A 24,542-nucleotide genomic window follows, 5' to 3' on the forward strand; every position below is an offset into this window, starting at 1 on the left:
CATAGGTGTTACCTTATCAGGTGCAATGCAACCAGTCAGGGTGCTCTCTACTGTGCATCTATAGAAGTTTGTCAAAGTTTTAGGTGACATGCCAAATCAGTTGAAACTTCCAACAAAGTAGAGGCGCTATCATGCCTCCTTTGTAATGGCAAATTACGTGCTGCACCCAGAATAGATACTCTGAAATGATAATGCCAAAAAATTTAAATTTACTTACCTCTTCGCTTATGATCCCTCATGAGGGCTGGCTTATGGATCTCCATTTTCTTCCTCCCGCAGTCAATAATCAGCTCTTTGGTTTTCCTGGCTTGGCGTGCGGTTGGCTTATTCATATACAGCTTGGAACAGACCCTTCCTGCCGCATAGTCCAGCAACCCACGATTTATGTTCTGACACCATTCAACCAGATTTTCAATCTCCCTCCTATATGCCGACTCGTTACCACCTTTGAATCAGCCAACAGTGAAGTCACCAGCAAATTTGAATATGGCATTGGTGCTGTACTTAGCCTCACAGTCATAGCATAAAGCGATTATAACAGGTAGCTAAGCGCACAGCCTTGTGATTCAAGGTTCAAAGCAGTTTTATTATCAAAGTAAATATACAACCATCAGATTCATTTTCTTACGTGCATACACAGTAAATCCAAGAAGCACAATAGAATCAATGAAATACCACACCAAACTGTGTTCCTATGATTGTGGAGGAGATGTTATTAGCAATTCGAACTGATTGGGGTCTGCAAGAGAGGAAATCGAGGATCCAGTTTCACAAGGACGTATCGAAGCCTAGGTCTTGGAACTTTTTGCTAGCATTGACCAGTTCTGTTCCTCATTCAACACTTACTGCTCATCCTGCTTCAGTATGTTCATGTTTTATACAGCTGGCAACGTTAACTGGCACAATACTCATTCCCCAAACTACTTTCACTTGAACTGTACACTTCACCTCACGTTTTGGTAATACATAATGGGACGTTCCTGCCGTCAGCCCTCAGCTGCTTGCAGCCACGTGCTGTCAATGCCGGCAACTTCTGCGCATGCGCGTGTTCTACCTACGCGTACGATTTCACGGCTGAGGGCCGACAATAACGCCGGTCGAGCGAATGCGCATGCGTTTTGGCGCCAGTGCACGGCACGCATATGATAGAGACTGCGGACGAGAAAGGGAAGGGCTGCGCGTATGGACGCGCATGCGTTGTGAGGACCATGTGTGTCTGTGAGTAGGTTACGAAGGTGTGGTGTCCGAGGGAAGGGGCAGGTGTTGTTGACCACCAGGGTTCGGGCCTCATGATCAAATAGCCTCACTGCTACAAATTGTAGTCCGGATTTATTCTGTAGGAACAGGGTGCAAGTAAACTCGGTTTATGAAGGGTAAGTCTGGGTCTCTGCCGGCCTGTGTATGTAAGCGATGTGCAGTAATCACCTCTCATTCTGAACTCCAGCAAGTACAGGCCCAGAGCCATCAAACTCTTCATATGTTAATCCTTTCATTCCTGGAATTATTCTCATGAACCTCCTCCGGATTGTTTCCAATGCCCACACATCCTTTCTTAGATAACGGCCTCAAAACTGGTCACAATACTCCTAGTGCGGTCATATGTCATACAAAGCCTCAGCATCACATCCTTGCTTCAGTATTCTACTCCTTTCGAAGTTAATGCTAACATTGCATTTATCTTCCAACCTGCACATGGACACCCAAATTCCTTTGCACCTCTGATATCTGAATTTTGATGCCCATTTATTTCCCTGACAATTACAGCTACATTTCATATTCCCCCTTCTGGAATGGCTCTCTGAACCACAGTACTGTGCTCATCTTTCGTACAGCCCATAGATAAGCAGCTTTCTCAGACCCAAGCAAGCTCAAGGGCTGAAGCTCTTCAACGCTACCTCGTGGATACTCCTACTAGCCTCACCAATTGGCACACCCTTTTGTCCTGGCCACAGACCAGATTTGAAGTAATTAATGGGTGTGACTGCCTCCTCAAATAGTGTCCATGTGACTCTCCTCTTCCTTATTAATCATAGTATTTGAAGCTCAGATTCTAAGTCATCAGCTTTGAGCCTGAGTTTTGTTACATTTGTACAGAATGTTTGTGAAGCCACATCTGCAATACTCTGCATAGTTTTGTCCCCTTACCTAACAAAGGATATGGAGGAGTCTAAAAGAGATTCACTAGGGTAATTCCTGGGGAATGAAAGTTGTACCAAGAATGGCCATACAGTTTGGGTCTGTATTCCTTGGAGTTTAGAAGGATGAAGGATGACTTTACTCAAACATATAAAATCTGTGGAGCTTAACAGTGCAGGTGTTGAGATGTTTTCACTAGTGGAAAGTCACAAGGAAGACGGCATAGCTACAAAATAAAGAGGCCAATCATTTAAAACTGATGTGCATATCTTTGGAATTCTCTGCCTTGAGAACTTTTTTTTAACAATTCCATTGTTGTTATTAGGGAAATTCTGTGATATTTGAAGCTAAGAACTGAAGAAGATCATTTGAATTTTATTTTTCAGATTATCTTTGTGACATGGCTGTCTGTGTTTTTTGTAACAACTGTTTTCAACAGCCCAAAGCAAATGGTTGCAGATTTGCTCTGTCTAATTGTGGCCATGTTGTCTGTGAAATATGTCTGAGAAAAGGTAGGAATGAAGTACTTTATTACAGTATCTTTTAAAAAGGAATATATGGCTTGATATGTGAACAATTGCAGTGCAGTTCTGGATACAGGGAAGTATAATCTATATTTTAAGACTATAGACCATAAGATATAGAAGCAGAATTAAGCCATTCGGCCCATTGCTTCTTCCCCGCCATTCAGTTATGGCTGATTTATTATTCCTTTCAACCCCATTCTCCTGTCTTCCCTCTGCAACCATTGACACCCTGACTCGTGAGATAGTAAGTTAACCATAAGAGCTTAAAACCATAAGATATAGGAGCAGAATTAAGCTATTCAGCTCATTGAGTCTTTTTAGCCATTCCATCATGGCTGATTTATTATTCCTCTCAACCCCATTTCTCTCCAAAATCTTTTGACACCCTTACTAATCAAGAACCTTTCAACTTCTGCTTTAAATATATTCAACATCTTGACCTCCACATCTGTCTCTGGCAATTAATTCCACAGATTTGCCACCTTATGGCTAAAGAAATCCCTCTTCATCTCTATTCTAATGGGACATCATTGTATTCTGAGGCACTGCCCTCTGGTACTAGACTCACCCAATACAGGTGTCCCCCGCTTTTCGAACGTTCACTTTACGAAACCTCACTGTTACGAAAGACCTACATTAGTTCCCTGTTTTCGCTAACAGAAGGTGTTTTCACTGTTACGAAAAAAGGCAGCGCGCAAATAAAGCAGCATGCGATAAAAGGCAGCGCGTGAAAAAAAATTAGCGTGCGCCCCGAGCAACCGCTCTCCCCCGGGAACGGCATTCTAGCTGGCATTGCTTAAACACGTGCCTGTGAGCAGCCATTAGCAAGATGAGTTCTAAGGTATCGGAAAAGCCTAAAAGAGCTCGTAAGGGAGTTACACTTAGCGTAAAACTAGACATAATTAAGCGTTAATTGATTGTGGTGAACGAAGTAAGGACAAAGTGAGTTTGGCTTGTGGAAGTTGATGAAGATGATGTTGAAGAGGTTTTGGCATCCCATGACTAAGAACTGATAGATGAACAGCTGATGCAATTGGAAGAGGAAAGGATAACAATCGAAACCGAATGAGTAATGATAAAGTACGACTTTAATTTTGAAAGGGTATGTTGGTTTAGAGCATATTTGCAAGATGGTTTGAGTCCTTACAAAGAACTGTATGATAGAAAAATGCACGAGGCTCAGCAGTCAAGCATACTGTCGTTTTTCAAGACTTCCACATCAGCCACGGCCGACGACGAACCTCGACCTTCGTCATCGAGGCAGGCAGACATATAGGAAGATGACCTGCTTGCCCTGATGGAAACAGACGACACCCCAGTGTCCCACCACCCCAACCCCCAGGCCGTGGACAGATACCGATTTGCGGAAAATGCAGCGGTAGCCGGGAGGCACACAGCACATCTTTAAGAAAAAAGCTGAAATAAACAAGCTAATTAATTACGTGCTGGGCGGCACCTAATTAATTAGCTTGTTTATTTCGGCTTTTTTCTTAAAGATGTGCTCTGTGCCTTCCTGGCTACCGCTGTACCCCTGCATGCTTCACGGATCGGTATCGGTTCGCTGCCCGGAGGGTGGGGGGCCACTGCACCACCCCAACCTCTGACTCAGCCTAACACACCATCATCAGTGTGCTCGATGTCTTCCAAATTCCCGTAAGTGATCCTACACTGTACCTACATTATTTCTACTTCATATCGGCTGTGTGTTATTTGGTATGATTTGGCAGCTTCATAGCTTAAAGGTTACTGGAGAGCGCTTGCGCCGTGATTCTGCCAGCAGCGCTTGCGTGAGATGTTTGCTATGGAGAACAGTTCAGGCAGTGACTGTGGAAAAGTATGTCTACTTTATGTAGGCTGTGTATTTATCATATCATTCCTGCTTTTACTATATGTTACTGTTATGTTAGGTTTTATGTGTTATTTGGCATGATTTGGTAGGTTATTTTTTGGGTTTGCAAACGCTCACAAAATTTTCCCATATAAATAAATGGTAATTACTTCCTTGCTTTATGACATTCTGGCTTACGAACCGTTTCATAGGAACGCTGTACCTTCGGATAGCGGGGGAAACCTGTATAGGGAGCAACCTCTCCATATCCACTCTGTCTAGCCCTTTCAATATTCAATAGGTTCCAGTGAGATCACCCTCATTCTTCTAAACTCCAGTGAGTACAAGCCCAGAGCCATCAAACAGTCCTCATATGTTAACCCTTTCATTCCTGGAATCATTCTTGTGAACCTCCTTTTGACCCTCTTTAATGCCAGCACGTCTTCTCTTAAATAACAGGCCCAAAACTGCTCATAATACTCCAAGTACAGTCTGACCAATGCCTTATAATGCCTCAGCATCACACCCTTGCTCTTACGTTAATAGTCCTCTTGAAATGAATGCTGACACTGCATTTGCCTTCCTTACTACCGACTCAACCTGCAAGTTAACCTTTACGGAATCCTGCACAAGGACTCCAAAGTCCCTTTACAGTTATAATATTTGAATTTTCTCCTGGCTTAGAAAATGGTCTACATCTTATTCCTTCTACCAAAGTGCATTACCGTATACTTTCCTCCACTATATTCCATCTGCATCGTCTTTGCCCATTCTCCCAATCCATCTAAGTCCTTCTGCAGACTCTTTGCTTCCACAACATGAGGCTGCTTAACAAGGTGAAATCCTCTGGTGTTACAGGAAAGATACTGGCATGGATAATGGAATGGCTGACAGGCAGGAGGCAGCAAGTGGGAATGAAAGAAGCCTTTTCTGGTTGGCTGCCTGTGACTAGTGGTGTTCCTAAGGGGTCAGTATTGGGACCGCTGCTTTTCATATTGTTTGTCAATGATTTAGATAATGGAATTGATGGCTTTGTGGCAAAGTTTGCTGATGATACAGCCATTGTTGGTAGAATCTCAGGTGGTAACGAGAGGATGTACAAGTGTGAGATATGCCAACTAATGGAATGGTGCCGCAGCAACAACCTGGCACTCAACGTCAGTAAGACAAAAGAGCTGATTGTGGACTTCAGGAAGGGTGAGACGAAGGAACACATACCAATCCTCATAGAGGGATCTGAAGTGGAGAGGGTAAGCAGCTTCAAGTTCCTGGGTGTCAAGATCTCTGACGATCGAACTTGGTCCCAACATATCGATGTAGTCATAAAGAAGGCAAGACAGCAGCTATACTTTATTAGGAGTTTGAAGAGATTTGGCATGTCAATAAATACACTCAAAAACTTATATAGTTGTACCGTGGAGAGCATTCTGACAGGTGCATTACTGTCTGGTATGGAGGGGCTACTGCACAGGACCAAAAGAAGCTGCAGAAGGTTGTAAATCTAGTCAGCTCCATCTTGGGCACTAGCCTACAAAGTACCCAGGACATCTTTAGGGAGCAGTGTCTCAGAAAGGCAGCGTCGATTATTAAGGACCTCCAGCACCCAGGGCATGCCCTTTTCTCACTGTTACCATCAGGTAGGAGATACAGAAGCCTGAAGGCGCACACTCAGCTATTCAGGAACAGTTTCTTCCCCTCTGCCATCTGATTCCTAAATGGCCATTGAAGCTTTTTTTTTAAATATACAGTATTTCTGTTTTTGTACATTTAAAAAGTATATTCAATATACATTATTGATTTACTTGTGTATTTATTATGTTTTGTTTTTTTCTACTCTCTGCTAGATTATGTATTGCATTGAACTGCTGCTGCTAAGTTAACAAATTTCATGTCACATGCTGGTGATGATAAACCTGATTCTGAAATGGGTGGAGGGGTAGGTAGTGCTGGGGAAGCAATATGATTGCATCAGGACTTAGACAAATTAGAGGAATGGGCAAAAAAGTGGCAGATGGAAAACAGTGTTTGGAAATGTGTGAAGATGCATTTTGGTAAAAGGAACAATAGTGCCGATTATTATCTAAATGGGAAGAAGGCTCAAATGTCAGAGGTGCAGTGGGACTTGGGAGTCCTCATGCAAGACTCCCAGAAGGTTAATTTACAGGTTGATTCTCTGCAAATGCAATGTTGGCAAATGCAATGTTGGCATTCATTTCAAGGGGAATAGAATGTAAAAGGAAGGAGATAATACTGAACCAAATTCTACTCCTAATTCTTAAGTTCTTATGTTCATATTCACTCCCAGCCATTTCTGGCATCTCCAAGCATGAATGGTCTTAACATTACCTTCCCCTCTACCTACAGTATCTTTGTTTCATCTGCAAACTTGGCCACAAAACCATCGGTTCTCACATCCAAATAGTTGACATATAGAATGGATTCTAGTTAATTGGGACTCATCGAGACTAGTCATTTTGGCCCAATTAAGCAGCTGTCCCAATTAGCCAAAGTTTAATGGGAATAATTAAAAAGGTATAAAAAAGACAAACTACTGTTTAACTGAGTAACAAATTATGTATTGAAATGAAATAGAGAATAAATTAGAACCCTATCAAAACTATTGCAGTACTATAAAATTTTGAATTAGTTCCAAATATTTATCAACAGAGGTATTAATTCAGGACTATACCTCATCCTACCCTGCTACTTGTAAAAGTGCCATCTCTTTCTCTCAATTCCTCCGTCTCCACAGCGTCTACTCTCAGGATGAGGCTTTCATTCTAGAATGAAGCTGATGTCCTCCTTTTTCAAAGGAAGGGGATTGCCTTCCTCCACCATCAACGCAGCCCTCAGCTGTATCTCTTCCATGTCACACACATCTGCTCTTACCTCTCCTCCTGCCACCCTACCAGGGATAGGGTTCCTCTTGTTCTCACCTAACACCCCACCAGCCTCCGCGACCAGCACATAATTCTCCGGAACTTCCGCCATCTCCAACTGGATCCCGCCCCCCCCCCCACCACCAATCACATCTTTCCCTCCCTTACCCACTTCCTGCTTTCCGCAGAAATCGCTACCTGTGTGACTCCCTGGTCCATTCGTCCCTCCCCACTGATCTCCCTCCTGGCACTTATCCTTGCTAGCTGAACAAGTGCTTCCCCTGCCCCTACACCTTCTCCCTCACTACCATTCAGGCCCTAAACAGTCCTCCCAGGTGAGGCGATACTTCACATGTGAGTCTGTTGGGGTCATATTCTGTGTTTGGTGCTCCCAGTGTGTTCTCTTGTATATCGGTGAGACCCAAAGTAGACTGGGTGACCACTTTGCCAAGCATCTATCCTTCGTCTGCCAGAACAAGTGGGATCTCCCAGTAGCCACCCATTTTAATTCCACTTCCCATTCCTATTCCGATATGTCCATCCATGGCCTCTTCCACTGTTGGGATAAGGCCACACTTAGGTTGGAGGAACAGCACCTTATATTCCATTTGGGTAACCTCCAATCTGATGGTATGAGCATTGATTTCTGAAACTTCCAGTAATGCCTCCACTCCCCGCCTTCCCATCCCCTTACCCTCTCTCATGTTATCTCCCTGCCCGCCCATTGTCTCCCTCTGGTGCTCCTCTCCCCCCCCCCCCCCCGCCAATCTTTCTTCTTTCTTCCATGGTCTGATATCTCTTTCTCCAATCAACTTCCTAGCTCTTTGCTTCATCTCTCCCCCTACAAGTTTCACCCGTCACCTGGTGTTTTTCACTCCCCCTCCCACATCTTTCAACTGTACTCCTCAGTTTTTTTTCTCCAGTCCTGCCGAAGGGTTTCGATCCAAAAAATTGACTGTGCCTTTTTCCACAGATGCTGCCTGGCCTGCTGAGTTCCTCCAGCATTTTGTGTATGTTGCTCTGATTCTATGAGATTCGTCAGACATGATTTCCCTTTCACAAATCCATGCTGACTTTGTAATGAGGGTTTCACCGCTTTCCAAATGTGCTGTTATCACATCTTTGATAACTGACTCTAGCAGTTTCCCCACCACTGATGTTAGGCTAACCGGTCTATAATTCCCTGGTTTCTCTCTCCCTCCTTTTTTAAAAAGTGGGGTTACATTAGCCACCCTCCAATCCTCAGGAACAAGTCCAGAATCTAAAGAGTTTTGAAAAATTATCACTAATGCATCCACTATTTCTTGGGCTACTTCCTTAAGCACTCTGAGATGCAGACCATCTGGCCCTGGGGATTTATCTGCCTTTAATCCCTTCAATTTACCTAACACCACTTCCCTACTAACGTGTATTTCCCTCAGTTCCTCCATCTCACTGGACCCTCTGTCCCCTACTATTTCCGGAAGATTATTTATGTCCTCCTTAGTGAAGATAGAACCAAAGTAATTATTCAATTGGTCTGCCATGTCCATGCTCCCCATAATCAATTCACCTGTTTCTGTCTGTAGGGGACCTACATTTGTCTTAACCAATCCTTTTCTTTTCGCATATCTATAAAAGCTTTTACAGTCAGTTTTTATGTTCCCTGCCAGTTTTCTCTCATAATCTTTTTTCCCCTTCCTAATTAAGCCCTTTGTCCTCCTCTGCTGAACTTTGAATTTCTCCCAGTCCTCAGGTGAGCCACTTTTTCTGGCTAATTTGTATGCTTCTTCTTTGGAATTGATACTATCCCTAATTTCCCTTGTCAGCCACGGGTGCACTACCTTCCTTGATTTATTCTTTTGCCAAACTGGGATACAGTTACTTACATAACTCAGTGAAGAAGTATAATAGTAAAACTATTCCTTCGTAGTTTTTGCCTCTCTACTTCAAGCACCCAATCCATTCTAGGCCGCAGCTGTGGGACAACTGACTGATGGAAGCTGGCTACAATGGGAAAAAAAACCTTCCTGGACTGAATTGAGCTCCTTCCAATTTTAACATCAGCAGTAAAGCTGGAGGAGGCAATGTAGTGAGGAGAAGCTGTTGATGGGGCAAAATTGCAGTCAGTAGGATGAGTTGCAACATAAAAAGTGGACAAAATTGAAAACGGTGAACACATGACTGAAGGTGTTATATTTGAATGTGTTCAGTATTCAGACTAAGGAGGTGAACTTGTAGCACAGTTTAAGATTGGCATGTATGATCTTGTAGGCATCAGTGAATCATGGCTGCAAGAAGATAGTAGCTCGGAGCTTAATGTCCAAGGATACGCACTGTATTGAAAAGACAGACATGTTGCTCTGTTGGTAAAATAATGAAATCAGGTTGTGAGAGGTGACATATGGTTGGAAAATGTTGAATCATTGTCAGTGATTTGGTTGATGGAATTGATGTCTTCATTGCAAAGTTTGCAGATGATATGAAGATAGAGGGGTTGGTACTTTTGAAGAAGAGGCTACAGAAGGATTTGGATAGATTAGGGAAATGGGCAACGAAGTGGCAGGTGGAATATAGTGTCGGGAAGTGTATGGCCATAGACTTTGGTAGAAGAAATGAAATTGTTGACCTTTTTCTAAATGGGGAGAAGATACAAAAAACTGGTGCAAAGGGATTTGGGAGTCCTTAAGCAGGATTCCCTAATGGTTAATTTTCAGGTTGAGTCTGTGGTGAGGAAGGCAAATGCGATGTTAGCGTTCATTTCAAGAGGACTAAAATATAAAAGCAAGGATGTAATGTTGAGACTTTATAAAGTACAGGTGAGGCCTCACTTGGGGTATTGTGAGCAGTTTTGGGCCCCTTATCTTAGAAAGGACATGTTGAAACTGGAGAGGGTTCAAAGGAGGTCCATAAAACTGATTCCAGGATTGAATGGTTTGTCATATGAGGAGTATTTGATGGCCCTGGGCCTTCATTCACTAGAATTCAGAAGAATGAGAGGTGATCTAATTGAAACCTATTGAATTATGGAAGGTCTTGATAGAATGGATGTGGAGAGGATGTTTCCTATGGTGGGAGAGTCAAAGACCAGAGGATGCAGCCTCAGAATAGAGGGGTGCCCTTTTAGAATGGAAATGAGGAGAAATTTCTTTAGCCTGGGAGTGGTGAATCTGTGGAATTCTTTGCACAGATAGCTGTGGAGACCAAGTCTATGTAAATTTAAGGCAAAGGTTGATAAATTCTTGATTGGTCAGGGCTGAAGGGATATGGGGAGAAGGCAGGAGATTCTGTCTCAGAGGAAAATTGGATCAGCTATGATGAAATGGCCGAATTCTGCTCCTATATCTTATGGTCTTAACTCAAGTTGCTTCACGTGCACTTGTGAGAACGTGGCTAGAAACATTTTGATGGCATGCATCTGGAGAACCAATCTGAATTGATAGATGTGTTGCAGGCTTTGGACATTTGGGGACGCAGGAGAATGTCTTTACAGCACACTTCAGAGCCTCACAGTTGCGACAGACTGTTGTCGAGAAAGTAGATGATTTCATGGCAAGACTGGCCCTGGTAGCACAGGAATGTAAGTACCAAGATATTTCCGAACAAATTCAAAGAAGCAATGCTTATCCAAGCGTTGGTTGTTGGAGTCCAAGATGGGAGGAAATAGATCTCCTGTCTGAAAAGTTCGATTTGTTCTGTGACAAAGCAGTCAAGAGAGAACTTGTGCAGATTCTGTCCCATCGCAAAAATGTCAATGTTTACCAGTGAGTACCAGCCTGCAGCCTACATTCTCCACAGAGATGCTGTTAGCTCCTCACCCACAGAGAGGCCATTGTTGTGGTAAAAGTCATGCCCACTGGTCCAATTGCAAGCATCAAAAGTCAGTCTGCTGCTTCTGTCAGAAGATAGGGCACCTTGGAAGTTGTGCTTCACCAAGCAGCACGACATGAGTAAATGGCAGAATAAAAACTTCGACTCCACACAAGTGGGCACTGTTTTCCAAAACCAACCTCCTTACTTGGTTACACTCACAGGGGACAGTTAGCCTGTGAAATTTGACCTGGATATAGGGTCAGCCATTACTATTGTAAGCAAATTATCTTTACACCAGAACCAAAAATTACGACTGCCAAACTCTGTGTTCCTCAGCTACTCTGTAGATAGCGTGGATGTGTCTGATGTCCTTACTGCAGAAGTGGTTTCTTACCCATGCATGTTGTTGGGGCAGGGTGCAAATGGCCTAACTTGCTGGGGAGAAATTGGATTGAAATAATGTCATTGATGCTGTTCTGCATCAATTATATTGGGGGGAGCCCCACATTGATTTCTCTATTACAAAAGCACCAGTGGGTTTTCCAAGCTGATGCTTCAGGTCATTACAGTGGTCTGGCGGTTAAGTTCAAGTTCCAGCTGAAGTTCTACAAGGCCCCGCCAGAGCTGTATGTAGTGGGCACAAAGGTAGAAGAACGTGATCCACTACAGAGAACAGATGTGATACTGCTGGAGCAAATATATGGCAAGCAGGAGGCTATGAAACAAAAATACGAAGGCTGTGAATGTCTGGTGCTTCAGACGTGCACATCTCATAGGAGGACAACTGGCTTCCAGCTGTTGTGTGGTCAAGTCGCAGACCTTGAGCTGACAGATGGACGAATTGTTAGGTGACATTTGGATCATATACATCAGCGAACTGATAGAGGTCCCAGGGAAGCCAGCAGATGAATCAATGAATACTTCATCAAAAGAAGAGGACATTCTCAGTCCACTGCTCTTGACATGAGCTAACCAGGAAGGCATAAAGTGGGAAGCTCTCCCCCTGTAGTGGTACACAATTGGAATAGACCTTTCATCATTTTTCTCAGTTTATCTCATTTATCCCATTCCTCTGGTTCCCATCTATAGGGGAAGAGGAATATACTGTGTCAGATTGATTGCGAGAATGTGGCGAGTGTGGATATGGCTGATCGATCGCACAGTGAATCATTTGGATCTCCTGTGTGCAGGAGGCACTCTCTTTTGGGCATGGGTTTTGAGTGTGCATGCCTTTCATCTCAGTGGTCTGGTTCATAGCTGCTGCACTGTAAGTCGTCCAGTAATGAAATTTTACTTACATGACTCAGTAAAAATGTTTAATCATACTATTTCATTGTAGTTCTTGTACTGTACAATACGTAACACTTCAATGATGAAGTCAGATTGGAAGAGCAATACTTCAAATTCCATCTGTGAATAGGCTCCAAACTGATGGCATGAACATAGATGTCACTAACTTCTGGTAATTTCGCCCCCTTCACCCTTCCCTCTTTTTTTTCCATTCTGCATTCTGGTTCCCCTCCCATTCCTTCTGCTCAGCTGTTCATCACCTTCTCCTGGTTCCCCTCCTTCAGTTTCTTCCATGGACCTCTGTTCTCTCCTATTAGATTACTAATTCTTCAGCCCTTTACCTATTCCACCTATCACTTCCCAGCTTCTTACTTCATCCCCCCCTCCCCCTCACCTGGTCTCACCTATCACATGCCAGCTTGTACTCCTTCCCTTACCCCCACCTTGTTCTGGCTTCTTCCTTTCCAGTCTTGATGAAGGGTCTTGGCCTGAAGGGTCTTGGCCTGAAGTATCAACTATTTATTCTCCGTGTATGCTGCCTGACTGACTGAGTTCCTCCAGAATTGAGTGTGTGTGTGTTGTAGTTGAGTATTTTTTTAGGCCAATAGAAGTTAAGAGAAAGAATAAACAGTGACAATTGAGACGTAAAGGTAGACTAAACCTGATGCTCTGCAATGCTTATATTAACTTGCATTAGTTTTCTAGCCCTTTTATTCAGTAATATTCAATGGTATCCTAATGTCATTTATATGGTAGGAAGTTATTAATCTGCTCTTTGCCATATGTTTGGAACCATTATTGATAACATCATCATTTAACAAATTGTAAATTGACTGCTGTTAGTTATTTTGCAAAATTATACTATTTCATATATAATTCCATGAATCACACAAGGATATTGAAATTAAAAATTTGCAAAACAAAGCAAAACAAATTGTTTAATGCCCATGAAGAAGACAGAATTTTATCATGCTTTCATTCACTGTAAGAACAGTGGGTTATTAATTCTGAAACCATACTAATATTTTTATAAAGGGTCTTTGAAAATTTTTGAAATATGTGGATATTGGAAAAATGGGCCATCTAAGGAAATGATCTGAAATCTGATTATTGCATGGATATAAAGATAATATGTTAATATCAACTTTAGAAAAGTTGTGATCATTTGCTGATTAAACTAAGTTGGGGGGTTTTGTTGTTAGCAAACAGATTACAATGAATTGCAAAGAAATCTTGATCACTTAGGAAGATGGTATAAGAAATGGCAAATAGATTTCAAGTTATCCAAGTGTGAACAGATACATATTGAACAGTCAAACCAGCGTAAGACGTGCAGTGAGTTGCAGGACATTGACAGATAGACCTGGGAGATTGTGCACTGATTTCTGAAAATGGTTGCTCAAGTAGGCAGGGTTATGAAGAAGGCATTTTGCATGAGACCATAAGACATAGAGCACCATTAGGCCATTTGACCCATTGAGTCTGCTCTGCCACTCCGTCACGGCTGATTTATTTCCCTCTCAGCCCCATTCTCCTGCTTTCTCCATATAACCTTTCACACCCTGACTAATCAAGAACCTATCAACCTCTGCCTTAAGTATACCCAGTGATCTGGCCCCACAGCTGCCAGTGGCAACGAATTCCACAGATTAATCAGCCTCTGGCTAAGGAAGTTCCTCCTTGTCTCCATTTTAAAGGACATCCCTCTATTCTGAGGTTACGCCCTCTGTTCTTAGACTCATCCACTATAGGGAACATCACTTACTTTCTCTAGGCCTTTCAGCAATTGATAGGTTTTGATGCGATCGCCCCTCATTCTTTTCAATTCTAGTGAGTACAGGCCCAGAGCCGTTAAACGCTCCTCGTATGATATGCCTTTCATTCTGGAATCATTTTTGTGAACCTCCTTTGACCCCTCTTCAATATTAGCACATCCTTTCTTAGATAACAGGCCAAAAACTACTCTCAATACTCCAAATGAGGCCTCACCAGTGCCTTATAAAGCCTCACCAGTGCCTTATAAAGCCTCAGCATTACATCCTTGCTTTTATATTTCTGGTCCTCGAAATGAATGCTAAATTTGCATTTACCTTCCTCATGACCAACTCAACCTGCAAGTTAACTTTAGGGAATCCTGCACAAGGCCTCACAAGTCCCTTTGCACCTGCGATTTTTGAATTTTCTGCCTGTTTAGGAAATAGTCTGTGCCCTTATTCCTTCTACCAAAGTGCATGGCCATACACTTTTCTACACTGTATTCCATCTGCCACTTCTTTGCCCATTTTTGCAATCTGTCCAATTCTTTCTGCAGAATCCCTGCTTCTTCGACGCTACCTGTTCCTCCACTTGCTGTATCTTTGTAAAGTCTGCAAATTTGGTCACAAAGCCATCAATTCAGTCATCCAAATTAATGATATATAACCTAAAAAGAAGCAGTCCTAACACCAACTCCTGTAGAACATCACTAGTCACCAGTAGCCAATCAGAAAAGGCTCTCTTTACAGTTTCCCTTTACTCCCTTTACTCTCCTGCTTGTCAGCCAATGTTCTATCCATGCTAGTGTCTTTTCTGTAATACCATGGGCTCTTATTTTGTTAAGTAGCCTCATGTGTGACACCTTATCAAAGGCTTTCTGAAAATCCAAATACACAATGTGCATTGATTCTCCTTTATCCATCTTGTTTGTAATTTCCTTAAAGAATTCCAGTAGATTTGTCAGGCAAGATTTTCCCTTAAGGAAACCATGCTGACATTGGCCTATCTTATTATGTGCCTCCAAGTACCTCATCTTTAACAATTGACTACAACATCTTCCCAATCACTGAGGTGAGGCTAACTGGCTTATAATTTGCTTTCTTCTGCCTCCCTCCCTTAAAGAGTGGAGTGAAATTTGCAATTTTCCAAGCCTCTGGAACCATGTCAGAATGCTGGGATGTAGTCCATCTGGTGCAAACGACTTATCTACCTTCAGACTTGGTTTTCATCAGTCGGGGCAATGATTATGAGGACACTCATTAGATTAGATTATGAGGACACTCGGTCCTCGTTTATTGTCATTTAAAAATGCATGCATTAAAAATGATACAATGTTCCTCCGGTATGATATCACAGAAACACAAGACAGACCAAAGCTAAAACTGACAAAAACCACATAATAATGACCTATAGTTACAACAGTGCAAAGTAATACCGTAATTTGATAAGAGCAGATCATGGGCACGGTAAAAAAAAAAGTCTCGAAGTCCTGATAGCCCCAACATCTCACGCAGACGGTAGAAGGAAGAAACTCTCCCTGCTATGAGCTTTAGTGTTGCAAACTTGCCAATGCAGCATCCTGGAAGCACCCGACCACAGTCCGACTCTGAGTCTGTCAGAAAACTTCGAGCCTCCGACCAGCCCTCCGATACCGAGCACCATCTCTGCTGAGCGCTTCGATCCCGGCCCCGGCTGCCAAACAACAGGCAAAGCCGAGGATTTGGGGCCTTTCCCTCCGGAGATTTCAGATCACACAGTAGCAGTGGCAGTGAAGTAGGCATTTCAGAAGTTTCACCAGATGTTCCTCTGTTCTCTCATGTCTGCCTCCATCAAATCAGAATTGTGCACGGCCTCTTGACAGATAACAGATATTCATCACCAGAGAGGCCGCACGCACTGCCTCGCGCCACCATCTTCTCCTGCTGAATAGAGTTTAGGAATAGAGTTGGAGTATTGTGTGCATTTTGCTCTCTGTTGAAGGACATTTTCAACCTGCAAAGGGTGTAGGAGAGTTTTACGGGGATGTTGCCTGGATTAGATGGTCTGAGTTATGGGATTATTTATTCCTTGGAGTGTAAAATGAGGGGTGACTTCAGCAGCTTATAAAATTGTGAAGTGTATGGACAAGGTCATGGTCTTTACTCCAGGGTTGGGAGTCCAAAACTAGAGGATATAATTACAAGATAATAAGGGAGAAATTTAAGAGACCTGAGAAGTAACTTCTTTATACAAAGGATTGTGAGTACCCGGAGTAAGATGCCAGAGGAAGTGGTCATAGTGGGCACAATTGCAACATTTAAGAGGTATTTGGATAGTTATTAGTAGGGAGGGATTTTGACAGTATTAGACCAAATATAGGGGAATAGCAGGGAGGATGCATGAACCAGTTAGGTCGAGGGGCTTGTTTCTGCATTGTATTACTCTATGACTATCAATAAGTTACAACACACATGAACTAAAAATAATTCCAAGTGAATTTGTTAAGAGTTTTTGATTTCAAAATGTTGATATCAGCTAAAGATGATCAAAAGTACGAACAAGGTGGAAGTTTGGAACTTTAATCAGCACTGTGGATGCAAACCCATCGTGTAGCTTTGCCAGTGATATTACACTGATGCTACTGTGATACTTTGTGAGCATGTAGGAACTTCTTAAGTTTATAATTTCTTTATTCTATAAGGCATTGCAAAAATTGCATACTGGTTTTCCTTAAAACTTTACAGCTAAAAATAGGTGTTTCCTGGACATAAATTTATGGTATTTAAAGGGAAGGAAAATAATAGGAGCTTGTTAGCTGCTTGTTAAAGTTTTCTGAACAGTAGCAGCAGAAATTTGCCTTATTTTTGGAATAGTTTGTGTTTCTTGGTCAGATGTTCTATTTTATATGTGACCAAAGCAACACTATGGAAAGGAAATAATTTATCTTTATAACTAGGTCTGCAATCCTGCGCTCCTATTTCCCATGTAGAATTTGGATCAAAACCCGGTCCTTTCAATCACCCATAGATCCTCCTCAGTGCTACTTCAATGCTGATATTGTGAATTCACTGTATTTGCTGTTTCAATAGCTTTAAAGAGCAGTCATAAAAAGTCTTATAAAAAGCTGCTTAAAGATAAAATTTATGAAATGTTATTTGTTTGAACTGATCTTTTTAGAGCTTTTTTTTAATCAGCCAACAATCTTTTTCAACTTTGTCCCACCACCAGGAAAATTCCACCAAGACAAATTCTGTGCATTACTGCAACCAGGGAGGAGGTAAAGGAACGTGAACACCCATGTTCAATTATTTAGGAAAAGCTTCTTCTCCTCCGCCATCAAATTTCTGAATGGTCCGTGAACCCATGAACTTCGTCAATCTTTTTTTTTGCTATATTTCTTTTTGCAATTTGAAGATTTATATGTACATCTTTGCCAAAAACCGCAAATTTCATGTCATATATCAAAGTAAAGGAATAAAATATTTGGCATTGTACTTCCCAGTTTACGTGTCAGGGTTGCATCAGTCAGTGATGGCATATTTGTAGGAATTGATCTGGAGATTGAGGGAACATTGCCACCACACTAGTATAGCAACCAATACAATCAAAGAATCCACACACTATGGAGATTCTTTCTTCTCCCCTCTCCCTTCAGGCAGAAGATACAAAGGCCCAAAAGCATGTGCCATCAGTCTCAAGTATAGCTTCTATCCTGCTCTTAAAAGATTGTTGAACCGTTCCTTTATATGATAGGATGGATTCTTGACCTTACAATCTACCACATTAGGGCTTTGCACGTTTTGTCTGCCTGCAGTGCACTTTCTCTGACTGTAGTACTTTATTCTATGTTCTGTTATTGCATTCCCCTTCTACCACTTCAATGTATTGATGTGATGAAATAAAGTATGGGTCCCAAGTAGAACGAAGTTTTTCACTGTACCTCAGTCCATGTGACAATAATAATCCAATTTACATTAGTGTACTTCTCTTCTGTTTTTTTAAATGTCACCACCATTGACAAATGCCCCAGGATTATCATTATAGAGAAACTGAACTGTATTTTCTGTGTTCATAAAACATTTCAGAAGCAAGGAGTTCTCGGTCAGTCTTTTGGCAGCTTAAAATCTCTCCACTTTTTACAAAGTGCTGTGAGAGTCTGAAGGCATTGTCCACCTTTCTGGATATAAAAATACTGAAAAGTCAACATTATCCAAGACCAAGCCCTGCACCCTAGTTTAAACATCCACTTTCTCTATGATTGGTTTATCATCATGGTTCTATTGTATTGCAACAAATTACCAAGGTTTCTCTTGGGTTGATTCTACATCCATGGCTTCCGACAGCAAGAATAGTTGAGGCAGTAGGTGCATGAGAATGCCAGTTCCCCTCTAAGTCACACACCATCCTGATCTGCACATAAATTGCCAGCATATTTTCTTACATCCTCAGACTACTTACGTGGGTAGCTTTCTCAGAACGTGTTCACCCTTTTGGACCCTAGTGGTTCAGGAAGACTAATGTTCAAAATCTTGAAGGAAACTCAGGGTAGTAAATGATGACACTGAAGACCACTTGCCAGGAATGAATGCATTAAAAAAAACTGTTGTCATTGCCTTCAATAGACTGGTAGTTGCATTCTAATATCTGAACATGAGACCCAGATTACTGTGAGCAGCAGCATGGTGGGTCCTCTGGCCATAAGAGTCAAGGTCAAACAGCACAGAAACTGGCTGTGTAGCCCACCACATTGATGCTGACCATCAAGTATTTATCTATTCTAATCCAATTTATCAGCACTCAGTTTATGGTCTTCATAGGGTTGGTGTACTTGCCTCCACTTAGCATTGTGTTCCAGATTCTAATCATTAACTTGGTGTAAAAGTTCTTCCTTGGATATCCTGTAGATTAGGGTCCAGATTGTAGCTTTGTGTTTTTTGTTTAGTTTACTTTCTAAGCATGTTTATATTTTTGTATGAAATCGTGATTGTAAGCATTTTCATACTGGTTTTCATTATAAAGGGAGAGCAGGAGGACAAGTCCTTTGTTATTTTGCTTTGACTTGTTGTTTCCTGCTGTTACTTCTTTAGACTTGCTGACACTACTTGACTGTACACTCTCTGATGTATCTTCTTCTTCGGCTGTCCATCAATTTTCGATGTTTTCTGAGGCCTGGGGAAGGTTGTATGGAAGACCGGCAGTTGCCCATGCTGCAAGTCTCCCCTCTGCAAGCCACCGATGTTGTCCAAGGGAAGGGCACTAGGGCCAATACAGCTTGGCACCAGTGTCGTTGCAGAGCACTGTGTGGTTAAGTGCCTTGCTCAAGGACACAAGACGCTGCCTCAGCTGAGGCTCGAACTAGCGACCCTCAGATCACTAGACCAATGCCTTAACCACTTGGCCACGCGCTACTCTCTGATGAATGTATAATTAAAAACTTTGCAGTCACCAGAAGATTGGTGCCTCACTTTTGACTAATGACGAACCTTATGGATGTTATCATCTCCAAATCGAACACCCCTTACCCTAAATGTTTCTCTAATTTTAGATACCTTTGCTTTGGAGAAAATATTTCCTCCTATCTATTCTATCTATGCCCTCCTCATTATTTTGTATGCCTCAGACTCCTGTGCTCAAGGGCAAACCAGATGCAGCCAATCATTTGAAATGATCCATTCCACGCAACATCCTGGTGAATCTCTTCAATCTGCCTTTCATTCATTGGGTTCTAACTTTTAGACTGATCTTCCATACTGGACCCTCTGAAAGTCCTGAAGTCTACAATGTAGTCACGACATCAATCATTCTGACTTCATAAATACATTTTATTGGCACAACACTGTGCTGACTGTTTTTGATTAATCCCCACCTCTTCAAATGCAGATTTATCCTTCATTTTAGGTTTTCTTCTACCATCATTCCTACCACTGTTATTAGAATCACAGGTTATAATTATCTGCATTATCTGTGCTGCCCTTTTTGAATAATGGTGTTTTATACTTAGCTGTTCTAAAACAAATTTATTTTATGTTGAGTTGTCTTTCTGGTTCCTGGTTCTAAATATATTTTGTAAAAGGAAGAACAACACCTATAATCATTTATTCTTTTTTTTTTAGGAAGTATAGATGTATGCTGTGTCTGCAAAGCGCGATGTCACACTGTATTCCTTTCAGATAAGGTATTATGAAAACAAATATCCTGTTTAATCTGTTTTCTCCAATTTTCATCTTTTTAGACCCCACTTTTCCACTGTAAAATATGTCAGTAGGGTGTTTAAGGAGACAGTAATGAATATTACCTAATAATTTGGAAAAATGTGTGGATAACCTTGTTAAATATTTCTTTGTTTATCAATTTTAATAAATAACAGATGACCTTTGAAAATAACATTGATTTATTTCAGTTACTTTCCTCATTTTGGTTGACAGCGACCTTGACAACTGATTTGTCATTAAACCAATATTTGAATGGTTTTCTGTAATATGAAAAACCTCAAATGAATTTGAATAAGAACAGCTTTATCCCTTTTTCAGGTGAAATTCAGAAAAGTATGAGACAATTAAGGAACGTGTGTCTTCACTAAACCATTTAGTGCCCCACATATAAAACTTGCTCTAAGAAATCCATTTGGTATATTCTCTAAAGGAAACACAGTTTGTCAAATAGATACATGTAAAACAAATAAAAGATTTTACATAAATGTGTTTCCTTTATTGCTTGGAAATATCATTTCATGCTACTTCCAACACACATGGCTATTAAACCAAGCTTGCACATTTAAATTACATTTAACAACCAATCTCATAGTCTTGCCAACTCCCAACTTGTCATGTGGCCATCTGCATGACATTTAGTTTAAGCCCTGGCCATTGTCTGTTTACAGACTTGGCCACTCACAGAAGCTATCTTATAATCTTAAGTATATCCCATCCTTTAACCAAGCTTGAAGTGTGGCCTGACACAGATATCTTCTCCAATACGTCACTACCAAAGGTATGGATCAGTACCTGAATGGACCCCTTGCTAATTTTCAACTCCTGAAAGCCCAAAAGAATTGATAGAGGTAGAGGAGGAAGGAAACGGCATAGAGCAGAAAGAAAAGTCCCACATAGAAAATGGGATGAAAATGATGACAAAGAGTAACAGGGTAGCATGCAGAAAATGGGAGGAGGAAGGGAACTGGGTAAAGGATATGGAAAGAAAACCGAACCATTCACTGTAATAGAGACAAGTGAGATGAAATAATCACGATTTTGTACATCATATCTCTTGTGTTAACAATGTAGTTAGGAATAGAGAGATTGTAGAATTGTATCCCATGTTATTTTCTTTAGTTAGTCAGGTTCGAAGATAACTTCCTTCTTTGATTCTGTGGGTTCTGAGGTGACTGATGTGTTAAATGTAGTACTTGCACATTCTGGCAAAGGAAAGTTAAAAAATGGTCCATGTGGTGGGGAGGTGGGTTGTGATACAGTGCACTGCTTCCACTGTTCATGCTCAGCTTTTGTGTGTCCCTCATGCATGCACTGAAAGTTCTCAGTTGCATCCTGAATGTTCCTATTCCACTGGGTCATGTGCCTTAGATTTCCAAGGATTATATTACACTTTTTCAAGAAGCATTGAGAACATCTTTGAATGATTTCATCTGCTAATCTACAGGCGTTTGTACATCCTGTTTTAGAATTTGTGTCAGACATGCAAAAGAAGAGATCTGACCATTGGAAACAACTGAGTATGATTAGAGATTTGATCTGTGTATATTTCTGGAAGAAAACGCTGACATTCTTCCAAAAATATACACAGCTATCCTCCTACTAGATGTAAAAGATTCAAGTTGATAGCATTTTTCCAGAACTTTTCTGCTAAAGGTCTTATGTCTCAAACAAGGAAACATAGTTACTGTACAAAAGGCCAGTCAATTAAAAGGGAAATGTGTAGAAATTTCTTTTCTTAGTGGATGGTGAATACCCCAGAGGGTTGTGGAAGCCAGATCATTAGAAGTATTTAAGGTGCACATAGATAACTTTTTTTGGAAGATCAAGTGTTTGATCAAATGGAGAAACGGAGAAAAAAAGTTAAGTCCAGCATAGATCAGCCATGATCACATGGAATGCCAGGACACGATTGAGGAGTTAGATGACCTATTCCTACTCCTACTCCTACTCCTATTGTGTTACAGGGTTGTAGACACTGAAAGCAAAGATGGAAATCATGGGAGGCTGTGGTAAAACTCATCATTGATGTTTGTCTTCATTGAAAGGCAGCTCATGTGATAATAAAATTTTCTGTTTTTCTGAGTCTGGTTCTGGACCTTTATTGTCTTTGGGTGGTCTTATGCAGCAGAAAGATCTTGATTGGAAGACCTGTGATTGGTGATGAGTTGGAGATTAGTCTCTTACTGCACACCTTTGAAAGTGTCAGTTTGATGACAGACTGGAGTAAATTTCATTCTGAAGGGAAAGTGACAGAGTTTGAAAATCAATCTTTCTGTTCTGCAGATTAGCTTCACTCCAGTAAGAAGTTTGTTGGAGATGAAGTGTGGTGAGAACGATTTCAAAATGTTATTAAAGCAAAGCCATAGTTTTACTTGACATCAGTCTACATTGATACTTGGTCTGATATAGGTTGCATTGAGAATGGAACTAAATTTCTGAGGAATGCCAAATTTGAGAAGGATATTCTATAGTTCCACACAACTGATGTAGTTGAAGGATTTTGTGAAGTCAGACATGGCTATTTAGAGAAGTTAATGCTGCTCCCTGAATTTCTCTTCCAAGCTTCTTGTCTTTTGTGCTTCATGGTACCAGATCAAGATTCAGAAAGCAGTTCAGGCAGGAAGCTGTAAATTTGTTTCTGAAGCTCTTCTGATATATTTTAGCCTTAGATGGAATACCATCTATTCCCTTGTTGTTAGTCAGTTTGCATATTTCCTTTACAACACCTTGTCATCCAAGATTGATGGAGAGGATGATGTGAGTTTTTGCATTAGGATGGAATTGAGGACACGTGTGAAAAACAGTATCTTGGTTTAAGAACTCTTTGAAATTACTTCTAGCAGACACTGCCTGACCAGTTTTCCTTGAAAAGCTCCTTTCTATCCTTAGTTTCAGTGGATTGTGCCTAGGTCATACATGGTCTTGACAGTGTTGAAAAATTCATGCATATTATAGTTATCAGCAAAATGATAGATTTCCTGTGCATTTGCAGTTGTTCTTTATACTGTGGCTTTTCTGTTAGATCTAAGCCTTCGAGTAGCTAGAACAGTTACTCAAGCCAGCGTGCAATTTCCAATTCAGGATTTCAAATCAATTTATTGCCTTATACAGAGATAACAAAGCAGATTAGATTGTGGTCAATCCAACAGTGATTAGTACTTGTCATAGTATTGCTGATGTGGACATTCTTGATCTCTTGCTTAGTCAGTGACATAGTCCATCCAGCACTAATGCCTGAATTGGGGGTGTTGCATGAGGGCTTGTGTTTTTCTCTTCAGGATTTCATTAGGGCACACTGCCTTCCTTTCCAGAAGAGTGTACTTTGAGTGTGTGAGGAACTGATTGTGGACTTCAGGAGAGGGAAACCAGAGGTCCATGAACCAGTAATCATCGAAGGATCAGAAGTGGAGAGAGTCAGTATCTTTAAAATCCTGGGTGTCACTATCTCAGAAGTCCTGTTCTGGACCCATCATATAAATATAATTGTGAAGAAAGTATGGCATCACCTCTACTTCCTCAGGAGTCTGACGATTTGGCATGTCTTAAAAAACCTTGGTAAACTTCAATAGCTGTGTGATGGAAAGTGTGCTTGCTGTCTGGCTGCATTAAGGCCTGGTATGGGAACACCATTGCCTCTGAGCAGAAAATCCTACAAATGGTAGTGGATTTAGCCCAGTATATCATGAGCACATCTACGAGAAACATTCCTGTAGGAAACAAGCATCCTTTATCAAAGATTCTTGCCACCAAGTCCATGCTCTTTTCTCACTGCTGCCATCAGGTAGAATGTACAAATGTCTCAGGACTCGCACTACCAGGTTCAGGAACAGTTACAACACCCCCCCCCCCCACCCCCAACCATCAGGCTCTTGAACAAAAGGGGGTAGCTACACTCATTCTTTTTCTGGTGTTTCCATAACCGATGGTCTCACTTTAAGGACTTCTTATCTTGTTATTTCATGCTTGATATTTATTACTATTTATTTATATCTGTATTTGCATAGTTTGTTGTTCATTGATTCTGTTTATAGTTAATGTCCTATAGATTTACATAGTATGCCTGCAAGAAAAAGAACCTGAGGGTTGTATGTGGTGACATGTATGTACTCTGATAATAAATTTTATTTTGAATTTTGAACTTTGT

The 24,542-nt window shown here is 41.3% G+C and overlaps 1 protein-coding gene across 1 annotated transcript in view; it reads left to right on the forward strand.

Annotated features, from left to right (window-relative positions):
- Positions 1-1,217: 1,217 nt before the first annotated feature.
- rnf212 (ring finger protein 212) overlaps positions 1,218-24,542 on the forward strand; it is a 144,215-nt gene continuing 120,890 nt past the window's right edge. Inside the window, exons 1-3 of the mRNA XM_072254792.1 lie at positions 1,218-1,373; positions 2,523-2,648; positions 20,300-20,361. Coding sequence (XP_072110893.1) covers positions 1,367-1,373; positions 2,523-2,648; positions 20,300-20,361 — 195 coding nt within the window. The 5' untranslated portion in view covers positions 1,218-1,366. The remainder of the gene's footprint in view (positions 1,374-2,522; positions 2,649-20,299; positions 20,362-24,542) is intronic.

This window comes from Mobula birostris, chromosome 4, assembly GCF_030028105.1.
Source record: "Mobula birostris isolate sMobBir1 chromosome 4, sMobBir1.hap1, whole genome shotgun sequence".
Lineage (NCBI taxonomy): Eukaryota > Metazoa > Chordata > Chondrichthyes > Myliobatiformes > Myliobatidae > Mobula > Mobula birostris.